This window comes from Spermophilus citellus (genome assembly GCF_964194105.1).
Source record: "Spermophilus citellus genome assembly, chromosome: 5".
Taxonomy (NCBI): Eukaryota; Metazoa; Chordata; class Mammalia; order Rodentia; family Sciuridae; genus Spermophilus; species Spermophilus citellus.
In genome coordinates, this window is record NC_138186.1 from 159002174 (window position 1) to 159019691 (window position 17518).

The following is a 17518-nucleotide window of genomic DNA, read 5'->3' on the forward strand; positions in this document are numbered from 1 at the left end:
TTCTCCCTGATCATTCCCTTCTTTCTTACAAGATTAATTCAGTAGTCACCTGGTCACTAGTTTTCATCACCAGAAACTGCCAAATTGTAGTGAGTCTACTTAATGCAGCAAATCAAAGCGGTGCTGAGAAGAATTTCTACTGGGATATTTCATATTTCAGAATCTCATTTTGCATAGGGTTACAATCATTTATTAACATAATAAGTTAGTTCAGTCTTTTAGTCTAGAATCTAATGCATTTGTAATATTCTCAGAGGGAGCCTCTAGGAAGCACAAGCCTCCTTTGTCCTGCTTGAAGGACAGTGGCCTGCCTCAGCCTCAGTGCTGTGCACATATTGGATAGAACATTTTTTGTTTTTTGAAAGAAGGTGGGTGAGTGGGGATTAGCTGCCCTGTGCATTATAAGATGTTGAGAAGCATCCCTACGAGATGCCAGGGCCGACCAAAAGTGTCTCCATATATTGCTAATTGTCCCCAGGGAGGTGGGGCAGAGTTGCCTCTTGTCAAGAACAACTGAACTGCACTGATGGTTTGTGGTTCTGCAGAGTGGGCACGGTAACGTACTCTAGCACAAGAATATCCAGAAGCCAATACAAAACCATCAAATTCTAATTTACCTTCATACAGGAAAAAATGAAGAAAAATTGTAAAACACCAAAGGGAATTCAGGAGGGGGAAAGGGCAAGGCCAGAACCATATTCCTTTTTGATTAGGTAATTGATTAATCTTTCTCACTTCCATCCTGTTCAATGTGTTGGCAGTTTAACTAAATGAGAACTTGGTGTGCAGTTGCCAGTGTCCGACAGCAGAGTGGGGGTTCAGCAATTGTCAAATGAGGAATGAAAGCTGTTCCTAAATTCTGTGATGTACACATTGAACGAAAAACACTCTGGAGTGGAATCCCAGTAGCAGAGTGTGCAATGTGCTGGGGGAGCTCTGGCTGGCAGCAGAGGGACCCAGATATGACGGAGGGCTCCACACCGTTATCTCGAGCCGACCACCTGCCTGGACTCAGGAGCCAGGACAGGGCTAGACCACTGTCCCTAAAGTTCTCTTACAGTTCCAGTCTTACAAGCCACATTTTATAGGGTCTTCCTATGAAGGGATGCTGTTCATGTTTTTTGTTGTTGTTGTTTGGTGTTTTGGTTTATTTTTGGTTTCTTATGTGAGCTGTCTGTTAGCAACTTTAAAATCGGAGTTCTGTGCATACGGTAAGTTAGGGACATGGTAGAACAATTTGACACATACTTACAAACCATCTCTCATTGAAGAATTTCACAGATACCGGGCATGCCTGCCAGAGTGCCCTTGTGGTAGTATTCCTGTGCTCGTCATTGTCATTGTTTCTGTTTAATCTTTATAACAGAAATCTGGGTGCCCTGGGGTTCGTCATGGACAGCCAGCTGTCCTGTATTTCACTCTCCACCTGCACCCAGAGCTTGGTTTCCTGTGCAGGTTAATAACAGTGTTGATCTGAATGGCTCGTCCCTTCTCAGCTTGAACCCACTGACCCTCCTTTCTGAGCCGAGTATGGGTTTTGAAGTTTGAATCAAGCTACAGATCACTGTCTAATAACTTCTGTGTCAGCACAATAAGACTGTCAGCCACCGTTTCCTGTTTTCATTCATGTTGTGAGCTGAATGGCTATAACAAAGAGAACAGAGATTGCCAAGACAAATAATTGTTGTGACTTGTGCAAACACTTTATTGCAAGCCTTATTAAACATGTGGCTTTGAGATTGACTATATTGCTTGCTTTTCAGGAAAGCCAGATCTAAGCGGACTTGCTTTATGATTCAAGAGCAGTCTGTTAAATTTAATATTCAGTCATTCTCTAGCCTGTATCTCTTTTTAAATTTATTGAGAGCAGCAAATGTGATAAAAGAATAAATTGCTTATTTCAGTTTGCTAGGGAATCTCAACTTAGAGATCCCACATGTTGGCAATTTCCAGGGAGTCCCTACAAAGTAGAACCTGCTAGTAAGAGTGACTTGTCCCCTTTTCCTTCGTGTGAAGGTCCCTGGGGTACTCAGACATAGATACACAACACTGCAGCCTCAATTTCCAAGCTGCTAGTTATTGGTGATGGCTCATTAATGGGGTCCTCACTTTTGTAAATACTGTGAACACATCAGCCTGCCTTCCCCATGTTCCTTGTTTTCTTTGGCAGCCTGTTGTTATTCAAAAGCAAACAACATGAAAGTGACTGTATGCTCTGTTTCAGAACAGCTTTCAAAGTGCAAGGACTTGGCACTCACTTCACTTTTCTACACGTGATTTGCCTCCATATTTGCTTTGCATTTAGCAGTTAAGTCCCTGGACCTTTATAACTATATCCTTACATCCTGTTTCCTTTCCCTAACTGAAGGTCTTTTTTTTTTTTTTTTTTTTTTTTTTTTGGTACCAGGGATTGAACCAAGGGGTGCTTAACCACTAAGCCACATCCCCAGCCCTTTTTTTGTATTTTATTATTTAGAGACAGGGTCTCACTGAATTGCTTAGGGCCGTGCTAAGTTGCTAAGGCTGGCTTTGAACCCTCCATCCTCCTGCCTCAGCCTCCCAAGCTTCTGGGTTTACAGGCATGTGCCACCATGCCTGGCTGAAGTCTCTTTATTACCACTATTTCAGCTTTTATTTATTTGTTTGTTTCTAGTTTGTCTCTTAAAATATGGAATTAAGCCAGGTGTAGTGGCGCATGCGTGTAATCCCAGCGGCTTGAGAAGATGAGGTGGGAAGATCACAAGTTCAAAGCCAGCCTCAGCAAATTAGCAAGGCCCTAAGCAGCTCAGAGAGACCCTGTCTCCAAATAAAATACAAAAAAGGGCTGGAGATGTGGCTCAGTGGTTAAGTGCCCCTGAGTATAAAACCTTCATGTGTGGAAGATACAAAGGTAAGAACAGGGCCGTCGTAAGTAGGGTAGAGGGAGAGGACAGGAGGAGGGACAGCAGGGGCGGGAATGAGATTCATCAGATTGTGTTTTTATATATGAGCAGTTGTGTCACAGTGAAACTCACCATTCCATATAATTGAGATGCATCGATTAAAAAAGCAGCAGCAGGGGCTGGCGTTGTGGCTCAGTGGTGGAGTGCTTGCCTGGCATGGGTGAGGCACTGGGTTGGATTCTCAGCATCACCTATAAATAATGAATAAACTAAAGGTCCATCGACATCTAAGAAAATATTTATAAGAAAGACTCCGCAGCAGACAGGAGAAAGGGGACTGTTCGGGTGGGAGACGAGGGCAGAGGGTAAATGGTATGATTGGCGTGGGTTCCTCAGGGAGCTCCATGTTCCTGGAGAGTGAAATGGGAGTGCAGGTCGGGATGTGTCTGGGGTTCACATGAGGCTGGCCTTGGGATTCATGTGAAGACAACTGGATTTTTTCCCTTGAGGCATAGGGAGCCTGGGAAGAAAGGAGAACATGGACCATGCATCAGGGGTGAGGAAGAGATATTTTGAAGGGAATTTGAGCTTTCAACTATTCCAAAGGGATTCAATAATGACAATATATGTTTGTGACCAAGTGTTTCAGAGCTTGCTGTTCTACTATTCACTTGTATTTAATGTGGGAATATCCGTACCTTTGTTCAGTGCCATGTACATGTCTTGTGATTTTAATCTCTCAGACATGCGCCCTGTCCTCGAAGCTCACTGTCCAACAGGAGCTTCTGGAGGAAACAGCTCAGAAAGCACTTGGTCAGTCCCCAGCGTGTAAAATGTCCACAGCAGTCCACCTGCCACTACAGGACAAGGGTGAACAGCTTTCCGAAACACTGCATCATGGAAACACTGTGGACCACTTTGGCTCCCTGCACCCTGCTCCTCAGCACCGACAGGGCCTTGCTGGTGGGAGTCATGGCTCTCTGTCTCAGCAGATCCTTTCCCTGCTCGCTCACAGGCTGATTTTGTTTTTCTGTTTTTTTTTTTTTTATTGGTTGTTCACAACATTACAAAGCTCTTGACATATCATATTTCATACATTAGATTGAAGTGGGTTATGAACCCCCAATTTTACCCCAAATGCAGATTGCAGAATCACGTCGGTTACACATCCACAATTTTACATAATGCCCTATTAGTAATTGTTGTATTCTGCTACCTTACCTATCCCCTACTATCCCCCCTCCCCTCCCCTCCCATCTTCTCTCTCTACCCCATCTACTGTAATTCATTTCTCTCCTTGTTTATTTTCCCATTCCCCTCACAACCTCTTATATGTAATTTTGTATAGCAATGAGGGTCTCCCTTCATTTCCATGCAATTTCCCTTTTCTCTTTCTTTCCCTCCCATCTCATGTCTCTGTTTAAAGTTAATCTTTTCTTCCTGCTCTTCCTCCCTACTCTGTTCATAGTTGCTCTCATTATATCAAAGAAGACATTTGGTATTTGTTTTTTAGGGATTGGCTAGCTTCACTAAGCATAATCTGCTCTAGTGCCATCCATTTCCCTGCAAATTCCATGATTTTGTCATTTTTTAGTGCTGCGTAATACTCCATGGTGTATAAATGCCACATTTTTTTTATCCATTCATCTATTGAAGGGCATCTGGGTTGGTTCCACAGTCTACCTATTGTGAATTGTGCTGCTATGAACATCGATGTGGCAGTATCCCTGTAGCATGCTCTTTTAAGGTCTTCAGGGAATAGTCCAAGAAGGGCAATAGCAGGGTCAAATGGTGGTTCCATTCCCAGCTTTCCCAGGAATCTCCAAACTGCTTTCCAAATTGGCCGCACCAATTTGCAGTCCCACCAGCAATGTACAAGTGTACCCTTTTCTCCACATCCTCGCCAGCACTTGTTGTTGTTTGACTTCATAATGGCTGCCAATCTTACTGGAGTGAGATGGTATCTTAGGGTAGTTTTGATTTGCATTTCTCTGACTGCTAGAGATGGTGAGCATTTTTTCAGGTACTTGTTGATTGATTGAATATCCTCCTCTGAGAAGTGTCTGTTCAGGTCCTTGGCCCATTTGTTGATTGGGTTATTTGTTATCTTATTGTCTAATTTTTTGAGTTCTTTGTATACTCTGGATATTAGGGCTCTATCTGAAGTGTGAGGAGTAAAAATTTGTTCCCAGGATGTAGGCTCCCTATTTACCTCTCTTATTGTTTCTCTTGCTGAGAAAAAACTTTTTAGTTTAAGTAAGTCCCATTTGTTGATTCTTGTTATTAACTCTTGTGCTATGGGTGTCCTATTAAGGAATTTGGAGCCCGACCCCACAATATGTAGATCGGAGCCAACTTTTTCTTCTATCAGATGCAGAGTCTCTGATTTGATATCAAGCTCCTTGATCCATTTTGAGTTAACTTTTGTGCATGGTGAGAGAAAGGGATTCAGTTTCATTTTGTTGCATATGGATTTCCAGTTTTCCCAACACCATTTGTTGAAGATGCTATCCTTCCTCCATTGCATGCTTTTAGCCCCTTTATCAAATATAAGATAGTTGTAACTTTGTGGATTAGTCTCTGTGTCCTCTATTCTATACCATTGGTCCACCCGCCTGTTTTGGTACCAGTACCATGCTGTTTTTGTCACTATTGCTCTGTAATATAGTTTGAAATCTGGTATCGCTATACCACCTGATTCACACTTCCTGCTTAGAGTTGCTTTTGCTATTCTGGGTCTTTTATTTTTCCATATGAATTTCATGATTGCTTTATCTATTTCTACAAGAAATGCCATTGGGATTTTGATTGGCATCGCATTAAACCTATAGAGAACTTTTGGTAATATCGCCATTTTGATGATGTTAGTTCTGCCTATCCATGAACAGGGTATATTTTTCCATCTTCTAAGATCTTCTTCTACTTCTCTCTTTAGGGTTCTATAGTTTTAATTGTATAAATCTTTTACCTCTTTTGTTAGGTTGATTCCCAAGTATTTCACAAGCTGATTTTGGCTCTTGCTCTCACCTTTACCTATGAATCTCTTCTTTTCTCTCCCCCTCTGCTCTCTTCCCCTCCCTTACCATCCTCCATCCCCTGACTCCTTACTTCCTTGGGAAGATCCTGACTGTCCCTTGGACTCCTGTCACCTTTCCCCAAATGCCCAGGCTCTACCCCAGCACAGTGCTGCCCTGCCGTTCTCACGGGGGTGCAGACAGCCCCTCTTCCTGGGCAGGCATGAGGGAAGCAAACCTAAGACGGTGCTCTTCCACCAGAAAAAGGCCTAGACATTGCAGAATTGAACAAATGCTCAGAATTCAGTATGATTTCTAGCAAGCGGGAGAAATGTAGTTTTGGTAATAATGATGCCTCCGTTTTGTGAGCTCTTACAAGGTCCCAGAAAACAGAAACTTGGTATTTTATATGTACTGATTATCTCACCTAATCTTCCCAAGTTAAATGAGGATCTGGAGACTCAAATAAGTTAAATAACTGACCAAGACTACATGAATGATTATTACAGTGTGTGCATGTACCAATACATAACAACAGATTCCATCATTACGTACAACGATAATGCACCAACAAAAAATGTAGAAGAAAAAATAATAAAAAACATTTTTTGAAAAAATTGCATGAATGAAAGGGATTGAAGATCCTGTCTGTGACACTAACTGGACAGTCCCATGTAATCCCTTCCATAAGGCTGCCTAGACATCCAAATGTTCCTGCACTAGCAGACCCTGGCAGAGTGGCGAGGAGGGGAGCTGGGATTGAACCCAGGGCCTTGTGCATGCTAGACAAGCGCTCTACCACTGAGCTACACCCCCAGCCTGTAATGACCTTAACAAAAGTTAACTAAATGATTCAGCTTCTGGGGTCTGCCAACATGCTGATATTAATATTTGCTCTTCCGTGGAGACCCCTGAGGCAGCAACTGCTGCTGTAAGAAATCTTGTCTAGTTTTGACCATGAGTAATAAAAATCAGAATTGTCCCAAATTCTATATAAAAAGGAATGTCTTTCACTTCTTTAAATTGTTTTGCTGTCGGTTCAAAGAAAATATAATAAAGAAAAAATAGCTTGTAGCTATAGTCATTCCAAATTTGATATTTTTCAAGAAATAGCTTGTGGTTTGTCAGAAACATATCAGTGGTCATAAAATTTTTTTATATCCTCTGACACCATAAGTCACCCTCGGGAATTAATTCCAAGAGTATAATTTGAAAGAGATTAAAGCCCATGTACACAGATATTTTCAGTGTAGCATTGTTTCTATTGGAAATAAACCAAATATTCCATAACAGGGGGAACAATCTTATAAATCTTGGTACATCAGTTAGCTGATACTTATAAAGTTTGAACGTTTATAATGCAGAAAAGCAATTATAATTTTAAAGTAAAGGAGAAAACTGCAAAGTTACACCTAGTTCATAAAAACCCTCTAGGCATATAAAGTACCAAAATAAAACAACAAAGAATTAGATGTATTTAGAGTTTGAAATCATGTGTGACATTTCATTTCCTTTTATTCTTGTTAAAATCTAGGGATAAAATTTGCTCACGTTTTAAATGTTGTTTGTTTATACCTTAATGTTTTCTTATTGTCAATTCCTATCTGTTCCATAAGTTTTAGCCTTGGTTGTACTGTTGGTATTTGGTTTCAGAGTCCATAAATATTTACTTTTTGCTGCATCAGTAGTATTCCTTTCCTGGAGGAGTGTGCTTCCCAAATTGTAATAGACATGCATCTCACCTGGGGAACTTATCCAGGTGTTCTTCTGATTTAGTAGGTCTTACTGGAGCCCATGATTTCACATTTCTAAAAAGCTCCCAGGTGATGCAGCAGTCACGATACGTGATACGTGATGAGAGTCACGTATCCAGTGGCAAGGCTCTAGAGCCCTCCCCTGGGCATGAAGAAGATGTTGCTGACCCATTGTCTTGGAAGGCAGTGCGAATATTCTGTCAGCCACCCCCAGGCATGCCACAGAAACATTTCTGCCAACCGGGGGGGAGTTGCAAGGGTAGGGACACAGAGAGATGAGCATCCTCTGTGATTCTGGAATAAAGGTGCTGTCTTGCTTCAAGTCTCATGATCAACATCCTTAAGCCATACAACTTGAACTTGAATTTTGTCAGTCACCAGAAATGACCAGGTGACACTAAGTTCAGAGACTCTTAATAAGTAAGAAGGGATCTTATATCATCATCATGCTATCATCATCCTTTGATATAGTTTGGAACCTGATTGCAAAACTGAAAATCCCCAACTGTGTTAAGAAAAGCTTTATTTAAAATAAATAAATAGAGCTGGGCATGGTGGAGTACACCTGTGATCCCAGTCACTTGGGAGGCTGGGCAAGAGGATTCAAGTTTGAAGCCATCCTCAGCAACTTAGTGAGGCCCTAAGCAACTTGGCAAGACCCTGTCTCAAAACGGAGTGGGGATGTGGCTCAGTGGTAAGTGCCCTCAGGTTCAATCCTCAGTACCCACACCTCCCCTGCCAAAAAAAAAAAAAAAAAAGTTTGTTTAGAGTTATAGTAATAACAGAAAAATCTTAGCCTTGGCAATGAATCCTTCAATCCTGTGGTGCAAAACAGGGAGAGAGCCATCTTTCCAGGTGAACATTCTCCATGGCAGTAGGAAAGTGTAAGTTCAGCTCTGCGGGAGATGCACCCAGGAAGCTTGGGTTGGGGAGGACTGAGCTGTCCTTTCAGCTTGGATTCTTATCACTCCTTACTAATGACTGCAAAACCTTCTGTTGTTTTTAGAAGATAACAGCCATTTCCAACTTGCTTCCCCACAGTGACTGAAGCTGGCTTTGGGGCTGATATTGGGATGGAGAAATTCTTCAACATCAAATGTCGAGCTTCTGGCCTGGTGCCCAATGTGGTGGTGCTGGTGGCCACTGTGCGAGCTCTGAAGATGCACGGAGGCGGACCGAGCGTAAGTCTCCATGCAACTTCTTAAAATTTAGACAAAGCAGAAATTAGCATAGAATGTCTCCTCTCTGAACCCATGTTTTACAAATTACCAACGGAGGAACTTGGAGTTTGGCTACTTCAAAGAGCAGCAACACCCACAGCCCTGGGGATGGGACTCCACACTGCATTTGGAGAGAGCATCTTGTGGGCATTTTTAGTCCTGAGATTCACCCCGCCACTCAGGCCAAGGTTCCGTGACCACTTGATAGCAGGAGTTTAGAGGCTCTTGTTCCTAAAGGCAGGACACCAGGATTAGAGTGATCTCTTTGATGACTGAGGGTTTTCAGCATTTGTACAGAGAGGTTTTTGGTTCACTGAGGCTACAACTCATCATATTTCACCTAAAACCACTTTCCTTCTGTTTCTGTTTATTGCAATTTGGCCTCTGGCAGCACTGGGTTGCTTCTAAGCAAAATCTGCTTGGAAAACACAAATCATAATTTCACATTTTTGAGGAGTTTTGATATTTACCTGTCTTATTATGCATAGAATTTACAAAAGGTGTTTGTGATTTTTTTTTTGGGGGGAAGGGGGGTGGGGATGGTGTTTTTCCATTTGAAGAACTTCCAAGTGAGAAAAAATAAATTTTATTTTTGGTTAATCATTTCAAAATAAAATAATTTAAGTTTCTAAGTTTCTTCATCATTAGAATATTGATAAACTGCCGCATCATCTTTCTTTTTGTACTAAGGATTGAACTCAGGGACACGCTACCACTCAGCTACATCCCATCCCTTTTTATTTTTTATTTTCAGACAGGGTCTTATGCTCTTCCTGCCTCAGCTTCCTGAGTAGCTGGGATTACTGGCATGTGCTACCATACATAGCCCAAATCCAGTTTCTTAATTGGGGTACTGTGTACACAAAAGCCATGTAATCAATGATTATCGTGTAGAATGTTATATAAAAACAAATAACAGGTTTGCCATCAGGCAGACTATAACGTGCTTTGTTCAATGATCTTACTTCAGCCTGTAATCCTGGCAACTGGGAAGACTGAGGCAGGAGGATTGCAAGTTCAAGGCCAACCTCAGCAACCTAGCAAGGCCCTTTCTCAAAATTAAAAAATCATAAAGGTCTGGGGATGTAGCTCAGTGGTAGCATAATCTAAAAAAATGATAAAAGCATAATCTAAAAAAGGAAATTCTTTTTTTAAGAAGACAAAAGAAAAGCAAAATTTTAGAAATTCTTCATCCTGGGAAAAGCAGAGATTTTTAATTCCATTTTACAGATAAGGATGCTGAGGTTTGAAGGGTCTAGGGAATGTGGGCAGCTTTACCAGTCTGGCAGGGAGCCAGATCTGTCTACCATGCAGAGCTGAACATGTAATAAAAGCTAAAGGTAGTCTAAATCCCAAGTCCACTCCTAATACCAGATACTCGAGCTCTTTGTTTTGGCCCAAAGCTTTATCATCTCAAATGCAAGATTGATGTAAAATACATCTTATAAGATAGTAAATCCTGAAGAATTCTGATTTTGCTCAAAATACCAGTTGTTGTGGTGGTCATTCCTGGACTTTAGACTTTGAATCTGTAGACCAAATTCCACCTTCAAAAAACAATTTTTGCCTATATAAGAGGCATTTGGAATGTTCCTTTCTTGTCCTTCCACCCTGAAAACTTTAAACTCAAAGGGTTCTCATACTGCCCAGGTGCAGTGGTGCACACCTGTAATCCCAGCATCTCTGAAAGCCAAGGCAGCAAGATTGAAAGTCCAAAGTCAGCCTCAGCAATTCAGGGAGACCTTGTCTTAAAATAAAATATTTTTTGTAAAGGGGCCTCAGGATGCAGCTCAGTGGTAAAGCATCAATCACCAGTACCAAAAAAAAAAAAAAAAAAAAAATGAGGAGGGGAATTTTCACACTAGAAAGGGCTTAGAGATTGTGGAGTTTGTTTCGTTCTTTATAAAGAGGGAGGAAGTCTCAAGCATGTGGACATCCAGTGGCTTGGTAACATCCCCCACCTGCCTAAGAGACTGGACCAGTCAGACCTAAAGTCAAGACCTTTTGTCCTCCAGTCTAATGTTATTCCAGATTATAGTCTCTGTTATACAAATTCTCTACGTGGCCTGTAATTCTATTTCATTTTGTCTCAATGCATGTGCTCTGTTCTACAGTGTTTGTGTTTTCCCATGTTAATCCTTTATGTCTCCTCCACTCCCACTTAATGTCCTTATTCTATGGTGGTGATGATTATAGAAGGCTCAGGGTTTGCAGATAGACACAGACACAGGGTGTGCTGTCTGATACTGCAAAATTGTCCTTTACTGTAAAAATACCTGCGATGATCAATTCATAAAGAGAAAAGATGTATCTGACTAATAATCACGGAGGTCTCAGACCATGATCAGTTGGCCCTGTTGCTTTTGTGCCACTGGCAGGGCAGGGCATTGCGACAAGATCACATGGTAGAACATGGTTGGGAAGTGAAAGAAGCAAACAGAGAGGGTGGGGGGGGTCAATAATTCCCTAAGGGGTCGCCCCCAGTGACCTAAAGCCCCCCAACTAGTTCTCTCTTCCTAAGGTTTTACTACCTCCCGATAGCACCTGGGGACCAAACCTTTGACACATGGCCTTTGGGGGACACTGAAGATCCAAACCACAGCAAGGACAGAGGGTAATACAATGGGAGACTCGGGAAGCTGGACACCCCCCTCTGGGCTTCAGCAGCACCTTCTGCCTCATGTTGTTTTATAAATGTCCTTGGTGTGTCTGCTCCTCCGGTTCTAGATCCCTTGAGATTAGGGACTGTGTCCTATTCATTGGTGCCCTGGTGCCCGCCATAGTCTGTAGCCAGGGAATGTTTTCAATAACTGAATAATAAGTGAACTTTCATCTTCTTACTCTGTCTTCTGTCTTATCCATCTCTGTGTCTCTCCTTCTTACTTGAAATAACTCTGTGCTAATATTTTTGGTCCATTCTAATTTCTGCTTCCTTCTGATAGAATTACACAAATAGCCACGGCTGCCTTTTCTGTTTATTCAGCTTGGTTTTTTTCCCATAATCTGTGCAGTGGAAAATCCTGTGACCCCTGAACTCGTCCATTTTAGTCCCAATCATTTTAAATTCATCTCCTGTCTTCCAAAGTGCTCGCCATTCTTGGTGCAACACAAGGACTAGATTCTGTCATACTGTTGGGTCTACATCTGATTAGTGAGTGTTCTCAGAAACTTACAACCAACAGAAAGAATGTGTATGTGTGTGGAAGGACATTTATCCTAAGGAACTGGTCCCGTGGTTGTGGAGCCTGGCCACTCCACAATCTGCACAGCAGACCAGGAGACTGATGGTGAGATGGAGATGGAAGGATCCTCCCTTGCTTAGGAGAGACCAATCTTTTTGTTGTACTTGGATCTTCAGCTGATTGATTGACACCTGCTCCCATCATGGAGAACTTAGTGCCCTGCTTCAGAGTCCACGGATTTGTATGTTAATCTTGTCCAAAAATCCTCAAAGAAATACCCAGATATAACTTTTTGACCAAATACCTGAGTACCCCATGGCCCCACCACGTTGACACATAAAATTAACCATCTCACCCCTTATTACTGTCCTGGTCTATGGTGCCGTGACCAACTCTGATTTCTTTTTTTTTTTTTCTGTGTTAATAAGCAACTGGCACAGCCCCAGGTGCTTAAACAGTTCTTCTCCATGTTTGTTAGGTTCCTCTGGCTCTGCCTTCAGTTGTTCTGGTCCTTGATATGCCACATGAATACCTGTAGGCCAAGGCCCTCTCCTATTGCTTCATGGCTGCCTAGCCTATTAGTCCCCCTTTTGATTTCCAAATGCATTTTAGGATTAACTCATTAGGTCCAACAAAGAATTTGGGGGAGATTTTTGTTGAGATGGCATTAAATCCATCAAGGATGTGGGAGAGATTTTGTAGCTTTATATCCAAGGATATTGAACATCTCTTCATGGATTTAAACCTTTTAAATGTTAATGGAGCAGGGGACATAGAGCAGTGGTAGAGCTCTTGCCTAGCTTGCACAAGGCCCTGGGTTCAATCCCCAGTGCTGCAGCTACGGAAAGGAGGCGGGCTATATGTTATATAAAGGTTACCCCATAAATAACAGTTAACTATAAACAAAAGTTACAGATTGTTCAATAAAGGCCTGCCACTTTTTTTATAGATTTGTTCCTATATGTTTTATATTTTTAAGAAACTTAACAGATTATTTCTATTTTTATAAATTACTTTTATATCCCACAGCCTGTCTAAATTCTCTTAATAGTTGTACTATGTTCGCTATAGATACTTTGGGGGAGTTCTGTGTCAGCAGACTTTTCTGAAAATAGCAACAGGTTTCTTTCTTCCTTTGCAGTCTTTATGCTTCATTTCTTGTCACGTACCCCAACTTCCTAATCACAGTACTGTGTTGGATGGAGCGGTGATGGCAGGCATCCTGTTCTTATTCCTGATCTTAAAGGAGGCACTTTTAATAGCTCATCACTAAGTATGGCATTTGTACAGATTTTTAGTAAAATTGAGGAGATTACCTTCTATTCTTAGTTTGCCAAGTTGTTATATAAATAGATGTTGAATTTTTTTTCAGCTATGCAAAGATTTAGTTTTTCTCCTTAATGTTGTTACTTAAATTACTTTCAAATACAAATGAAGCCAGGCCTAGTGGTGCACGCCTGTAATCCCAGCTACTCAGGAGCTGAGGTGGGAGGATTGCAAATTGAGGCCAGCCTTGGCAATTTAGCAAGACCTTGTCTCAAAATAAACTAAAAAGGGTAGGGGATGTATCCCACCAGAGCACCCCTAGGTACCATCCGCAGTACCTCCAAAAAAGAAAAAACTAAATGAGCGTTACATTCCTGGAATAAATCCAATTTGGTTATATATTATCTTTTTTAAGAATAACTGAATTTGCTAATTGGTTTGCTAACATTTTGAGTATAATTTTTATATCTATTTGAGATGTTAGCACATAGAATAAAAAATTGAGGAGAGTTCTTTCTTTTATTCTATACCCTGCAAGGATTTGTGTAACATTAGAGTATTTGCTTTATTCAAAGTTGTAAACCTGTCTGGGCTTGTTCCTCGTTGGTGAGAGTGGTGGGGTAGAATTTTTTTTAACTCCAAACATAATTTTTTAATGAATATAGAACTATTTAGGTTTTCTATTCTTAAATGTGTATTAATAACCAATTTAATCTATGTCTTTAATATGACCAATAATAAATTGGTCAAACACCATCCTCCCTGACAACACCGTGGGGCATTGTAAGATACTCGTCCAAAAAATGAAAAAACAATAGCACTTACTTTAAAATGATTTAGAATGATGCTGCACCCTATATAAATCACCCTATATAAACCATTTTGTGTTAGCATTATGGTCAACAGTACAAAAGTTCTCAGCATTGGTTCAAATAGGATCATTCCCGGGGTCCTGATTGCTTCGGTCTGTGGGAGCCCAGACTGCAATGGTTTTAAAAGCTTCCCAAAACAAGACCACAGTTTGCCAAAGCTGACAATGTCTGGTTTAACATAGGGCCACCATCCCAAAAGTGACTGATTTGTGAACTTTATTGATTAGAGAAAGGATTTCTATGGGATTACTCTTAGTTTTTGCCTCTTTTTATTTCAGGTAACTGCTGGTGTCCCTCTAAAGAAAGAATATACAGAGGAGGTAAGAAGGACTCTTTGGATATTTATTTGGAAGGGCATTCGAGTCCAGTTCATCACTGGCTTATAGTTGACCATTTGTGAATGTGTCTGCCACCAGTGGCCTCTTAAAATGTGTGTTCTGCCGGACACGGTGGCATACACCTATGATCCCAGCAACTGCAAAGGCTGAGGGAGGAGGTTCTCTGATTCAAGGCCAGCCTCAGCAATTTAGTGACACCTTGTCTCAAAATTTAAAAAAAAAAAAAAAAAACTTAAAAAAGGACTTGGGATATAGCTCGTGGTGTGGCATCCCTGGATTCAATTCCTAGTAAAAACAATTTTTATTAAATATGTTTTTCTAAGAATCCAGAAGGAAATGGGTGGGATAAAGGGATAAAATCTATTTAGTTTGCACGCCTGTATTCCCAGCAACTCAGAAGGATCACAAGTTAAGGCCAGCCTCAGCAATTTAGGGAGGTCATAAGTAACTTAGCAAGACCTTGACTATAAATAAAAATTTAAAAGGGCTGGGAATGTAGCTCAGTGGTAAGCACCCCTGGGTTTAATCCCCACTACTTAAAAAAATAATAATAATAATTAGAAGGGCTAATACTTAAATGTCAAGGAAACGTGGCTGTAGAGTTATTTACTATACTCCCAGGAGAGCTGTTTGAGCCACCAGACCTCGAGGTCTCCAGGACAGAAATAAATATGAAGCTTATATCCATGTCTTCTTTTAGCATAGAAGACAACGGACTTCTGGAAGATAATGCAGTTAGCTTTATGACTTAGCAGAAGCCACTTGACTCCTCCATAAATTGACTGATTTTCTGGTAATGGTACCTTTCAGTTCCCTCAAATGGCACCAGGGATTTCAGCCAGGAATAGATGGACAGGGCTCCTCACCATCCCAGGGTCCTGTGCCTTTTGTCCACCAGCCTGCAGAGCATGAGCATGCTGCATAGGCCCTGGCAGCCAGTCATCAACAGAAAAAGGTGTGAGTCCAGAGACCCAAATATGTCATTGGATGGACCCAAAATGATTTCGTAAATTATTTTGCAAATGAAACTCTTCCTTCTGCACCCATTTTCCTTGGAGGCAAAACATGACCCAGGGTCTTCTTTAAAAGCTTCTAGGACAATAAAGTGAGGAGATTTGTAAGCAAAGGCTGCCAGTGTTCCGCGGCCAGTTTGGTCAGGAGGTTTGATGGCAAGTGACACCGGGCTCACTTTACCCCTCACAGAACATCCAGCTAGTGGCCGACGGCTGCTGTAACCTCCAGAAGCAAATTCAGATCGCTCAGCTCTTTGGGGTGCCTGTCGTGGTGGCACTGAATGTCTTCAAGTAAGTCAAGTCTCTTGCTTTAAGGGGTGCTATCACGGGGACCCCTGTGCACTAAACTTTGATTTGAGGGTATTTGGTCTTTCACAGTTTTATCTAAAAGTTCACAGAAATGCTCAGCGCTCTCTGTGTTTGTTTAGTTTGATTTCAGTTTAGCCAGTGTGTCCTCAAAATATTATTAAGGAAATGAAATATATATATAGTGATTCCATTTCCTTGACTTTTTGTTTGTTCACTTTAATTCCACCAACCATTTCTGGCTAAAGACTGGGTGATCACAGAGAGACGTTATGGAATTTTCTCTATAAAAACCCTTAACAACTTGAAATATTTGTGTCGTGTTAGGGGTGTTTTTTTTTCCCCCATGCTTTTCTTGAAGTCTGATTTATTTAAACATGATGTGACCACTTTTGATGTTTAAAATATACTCGGTGTTAGGGAGCGAAGTCGAGTATAAACGGTTAGTCTTTCTTTTAAAACATCGCTAAGTGAATACAGATGCAAAACCACAAAGATTTTCATCACCAGGACCGACACCCGCGCCGAGATTGACTTGGTGTGTGAGCTGGCCAAGCGGGCTGGCGCCTTTGATGCGGTCCCCTGCTATCACTGGTCGGTTGGTGGAAAAGGGTCGGTGGACCTGGCTCGGGCGGTGAGAGAAGCTGCGAATAAAGGAAGCCATTTCCAGTTCCTGTATGACGTTCAGGTAAGACGTAATCGTGAGGGCTCCAGCAGAGGGAACAGTGCTTCTCATTTCGTGCCTCAGCCAGGGCTGGGAACTTTGCTTACCTGGGTCGTCCCAGGTTCTCAGGGCAGCCCTGCAGAAAAAAACAGAGAGCTAGGGATGTCACTCGGTGGTACACCATTTGCCCAGCATGCATGAGGCCCTGTGTTCAATCCCCAGCACTAAATTTAAAAAGGAGGGTGGCAGCTGAAGATCAAAGACATTAAGCCATCTGACCAGGTCCCTGTGCCCAGGGCAGACCCCAGTCCCCACAACCTGTGCTCCTGAAGCCCATTCTCTGCCCCTAAACAGCAGGCCCGGGGAAGAGGTGCATTGGAGAGCAGGGTTCCACAGCCAGTGCCCTGGGGACTGACTGACTGCCTGGGAATGAGAGTTTTGAGCAATTTCACATGGCTTGTGAAATCATGAGAGGCATATTCTGTGTCAGTTTCTAGTGTGGTACATTCCCTCCTGGTTTTCTTTAACTAAATTGTGTGTGTGTGTGTGTGTGTGTGTGTGTGTGTGTGTGTGTGTGTTTCTCCCATTGAAATAAAATACACATAACGAAGTTTACCATCTTAACGACTTTTAAGCACACAGTTCAGCAATATTAAGTGCATTCACACTGTCGTGCAACCAATCTCCAGGATTGGTTTTTATCTTGCAAAACTGAAACTCTGAGTGCACCTATCAACTCCCCATGGCCCCTGGATGTCACCATTCCACCTTCTGTCTCTGTGGGTTTGATTTCTTTACCTACCTCTAATATAAGGGAATCACACAGTTTTAGTCTTTTTGTGTCTAGCTTATTTCACTTAGCATAATATTCATGCATATTGTAGCATGTGTTGAAGTTGCCTTTCTCTTTAGGGCTGAATTATATTCTGTTGTATGTGCACAACACATTTTGCTAATGCAGTCATCTATTGATGGGCACTTAGGTTATTTCCTCTTCATGGCTATTG

At 41.7% G+C, this 17518-nt stretch overlaps 1 protein-coding gene across 3 annotated transcripts in view; it reads left to right on the top strand.

Annotated features, from left to right (window-relative positions):
• MTHFD1L (methylenetetrahydrofolate dehydrogenase (NADP+ dependent) 1 like) overlaps positions 1-17518 on the top strand; it is a 191846-nt gene that overhangs the window by 101715 nt on the left and 72613 nt on the right. For all 3 annotated transcript variants that reach the window (XM_081295964.1, XM_081295963.1, XM_081295965.1), the window contains 4 exons: positions 8692-8831; positions 14469-14510; positions 15732-15832; positions 16358-16535. In XM_081295964.1, coding sequence (XP_081152090.1) covers positions 8692-8831; positions 14469-14510; positions 15732-15832; positions 16358-16535 — 461 coding nt within the window. The remainder of the gene's footprint in view (positions 1-8691; positions 8832-14468; positions 14511-15731; positions 15833-16357; positions 16536-17518) is intronic.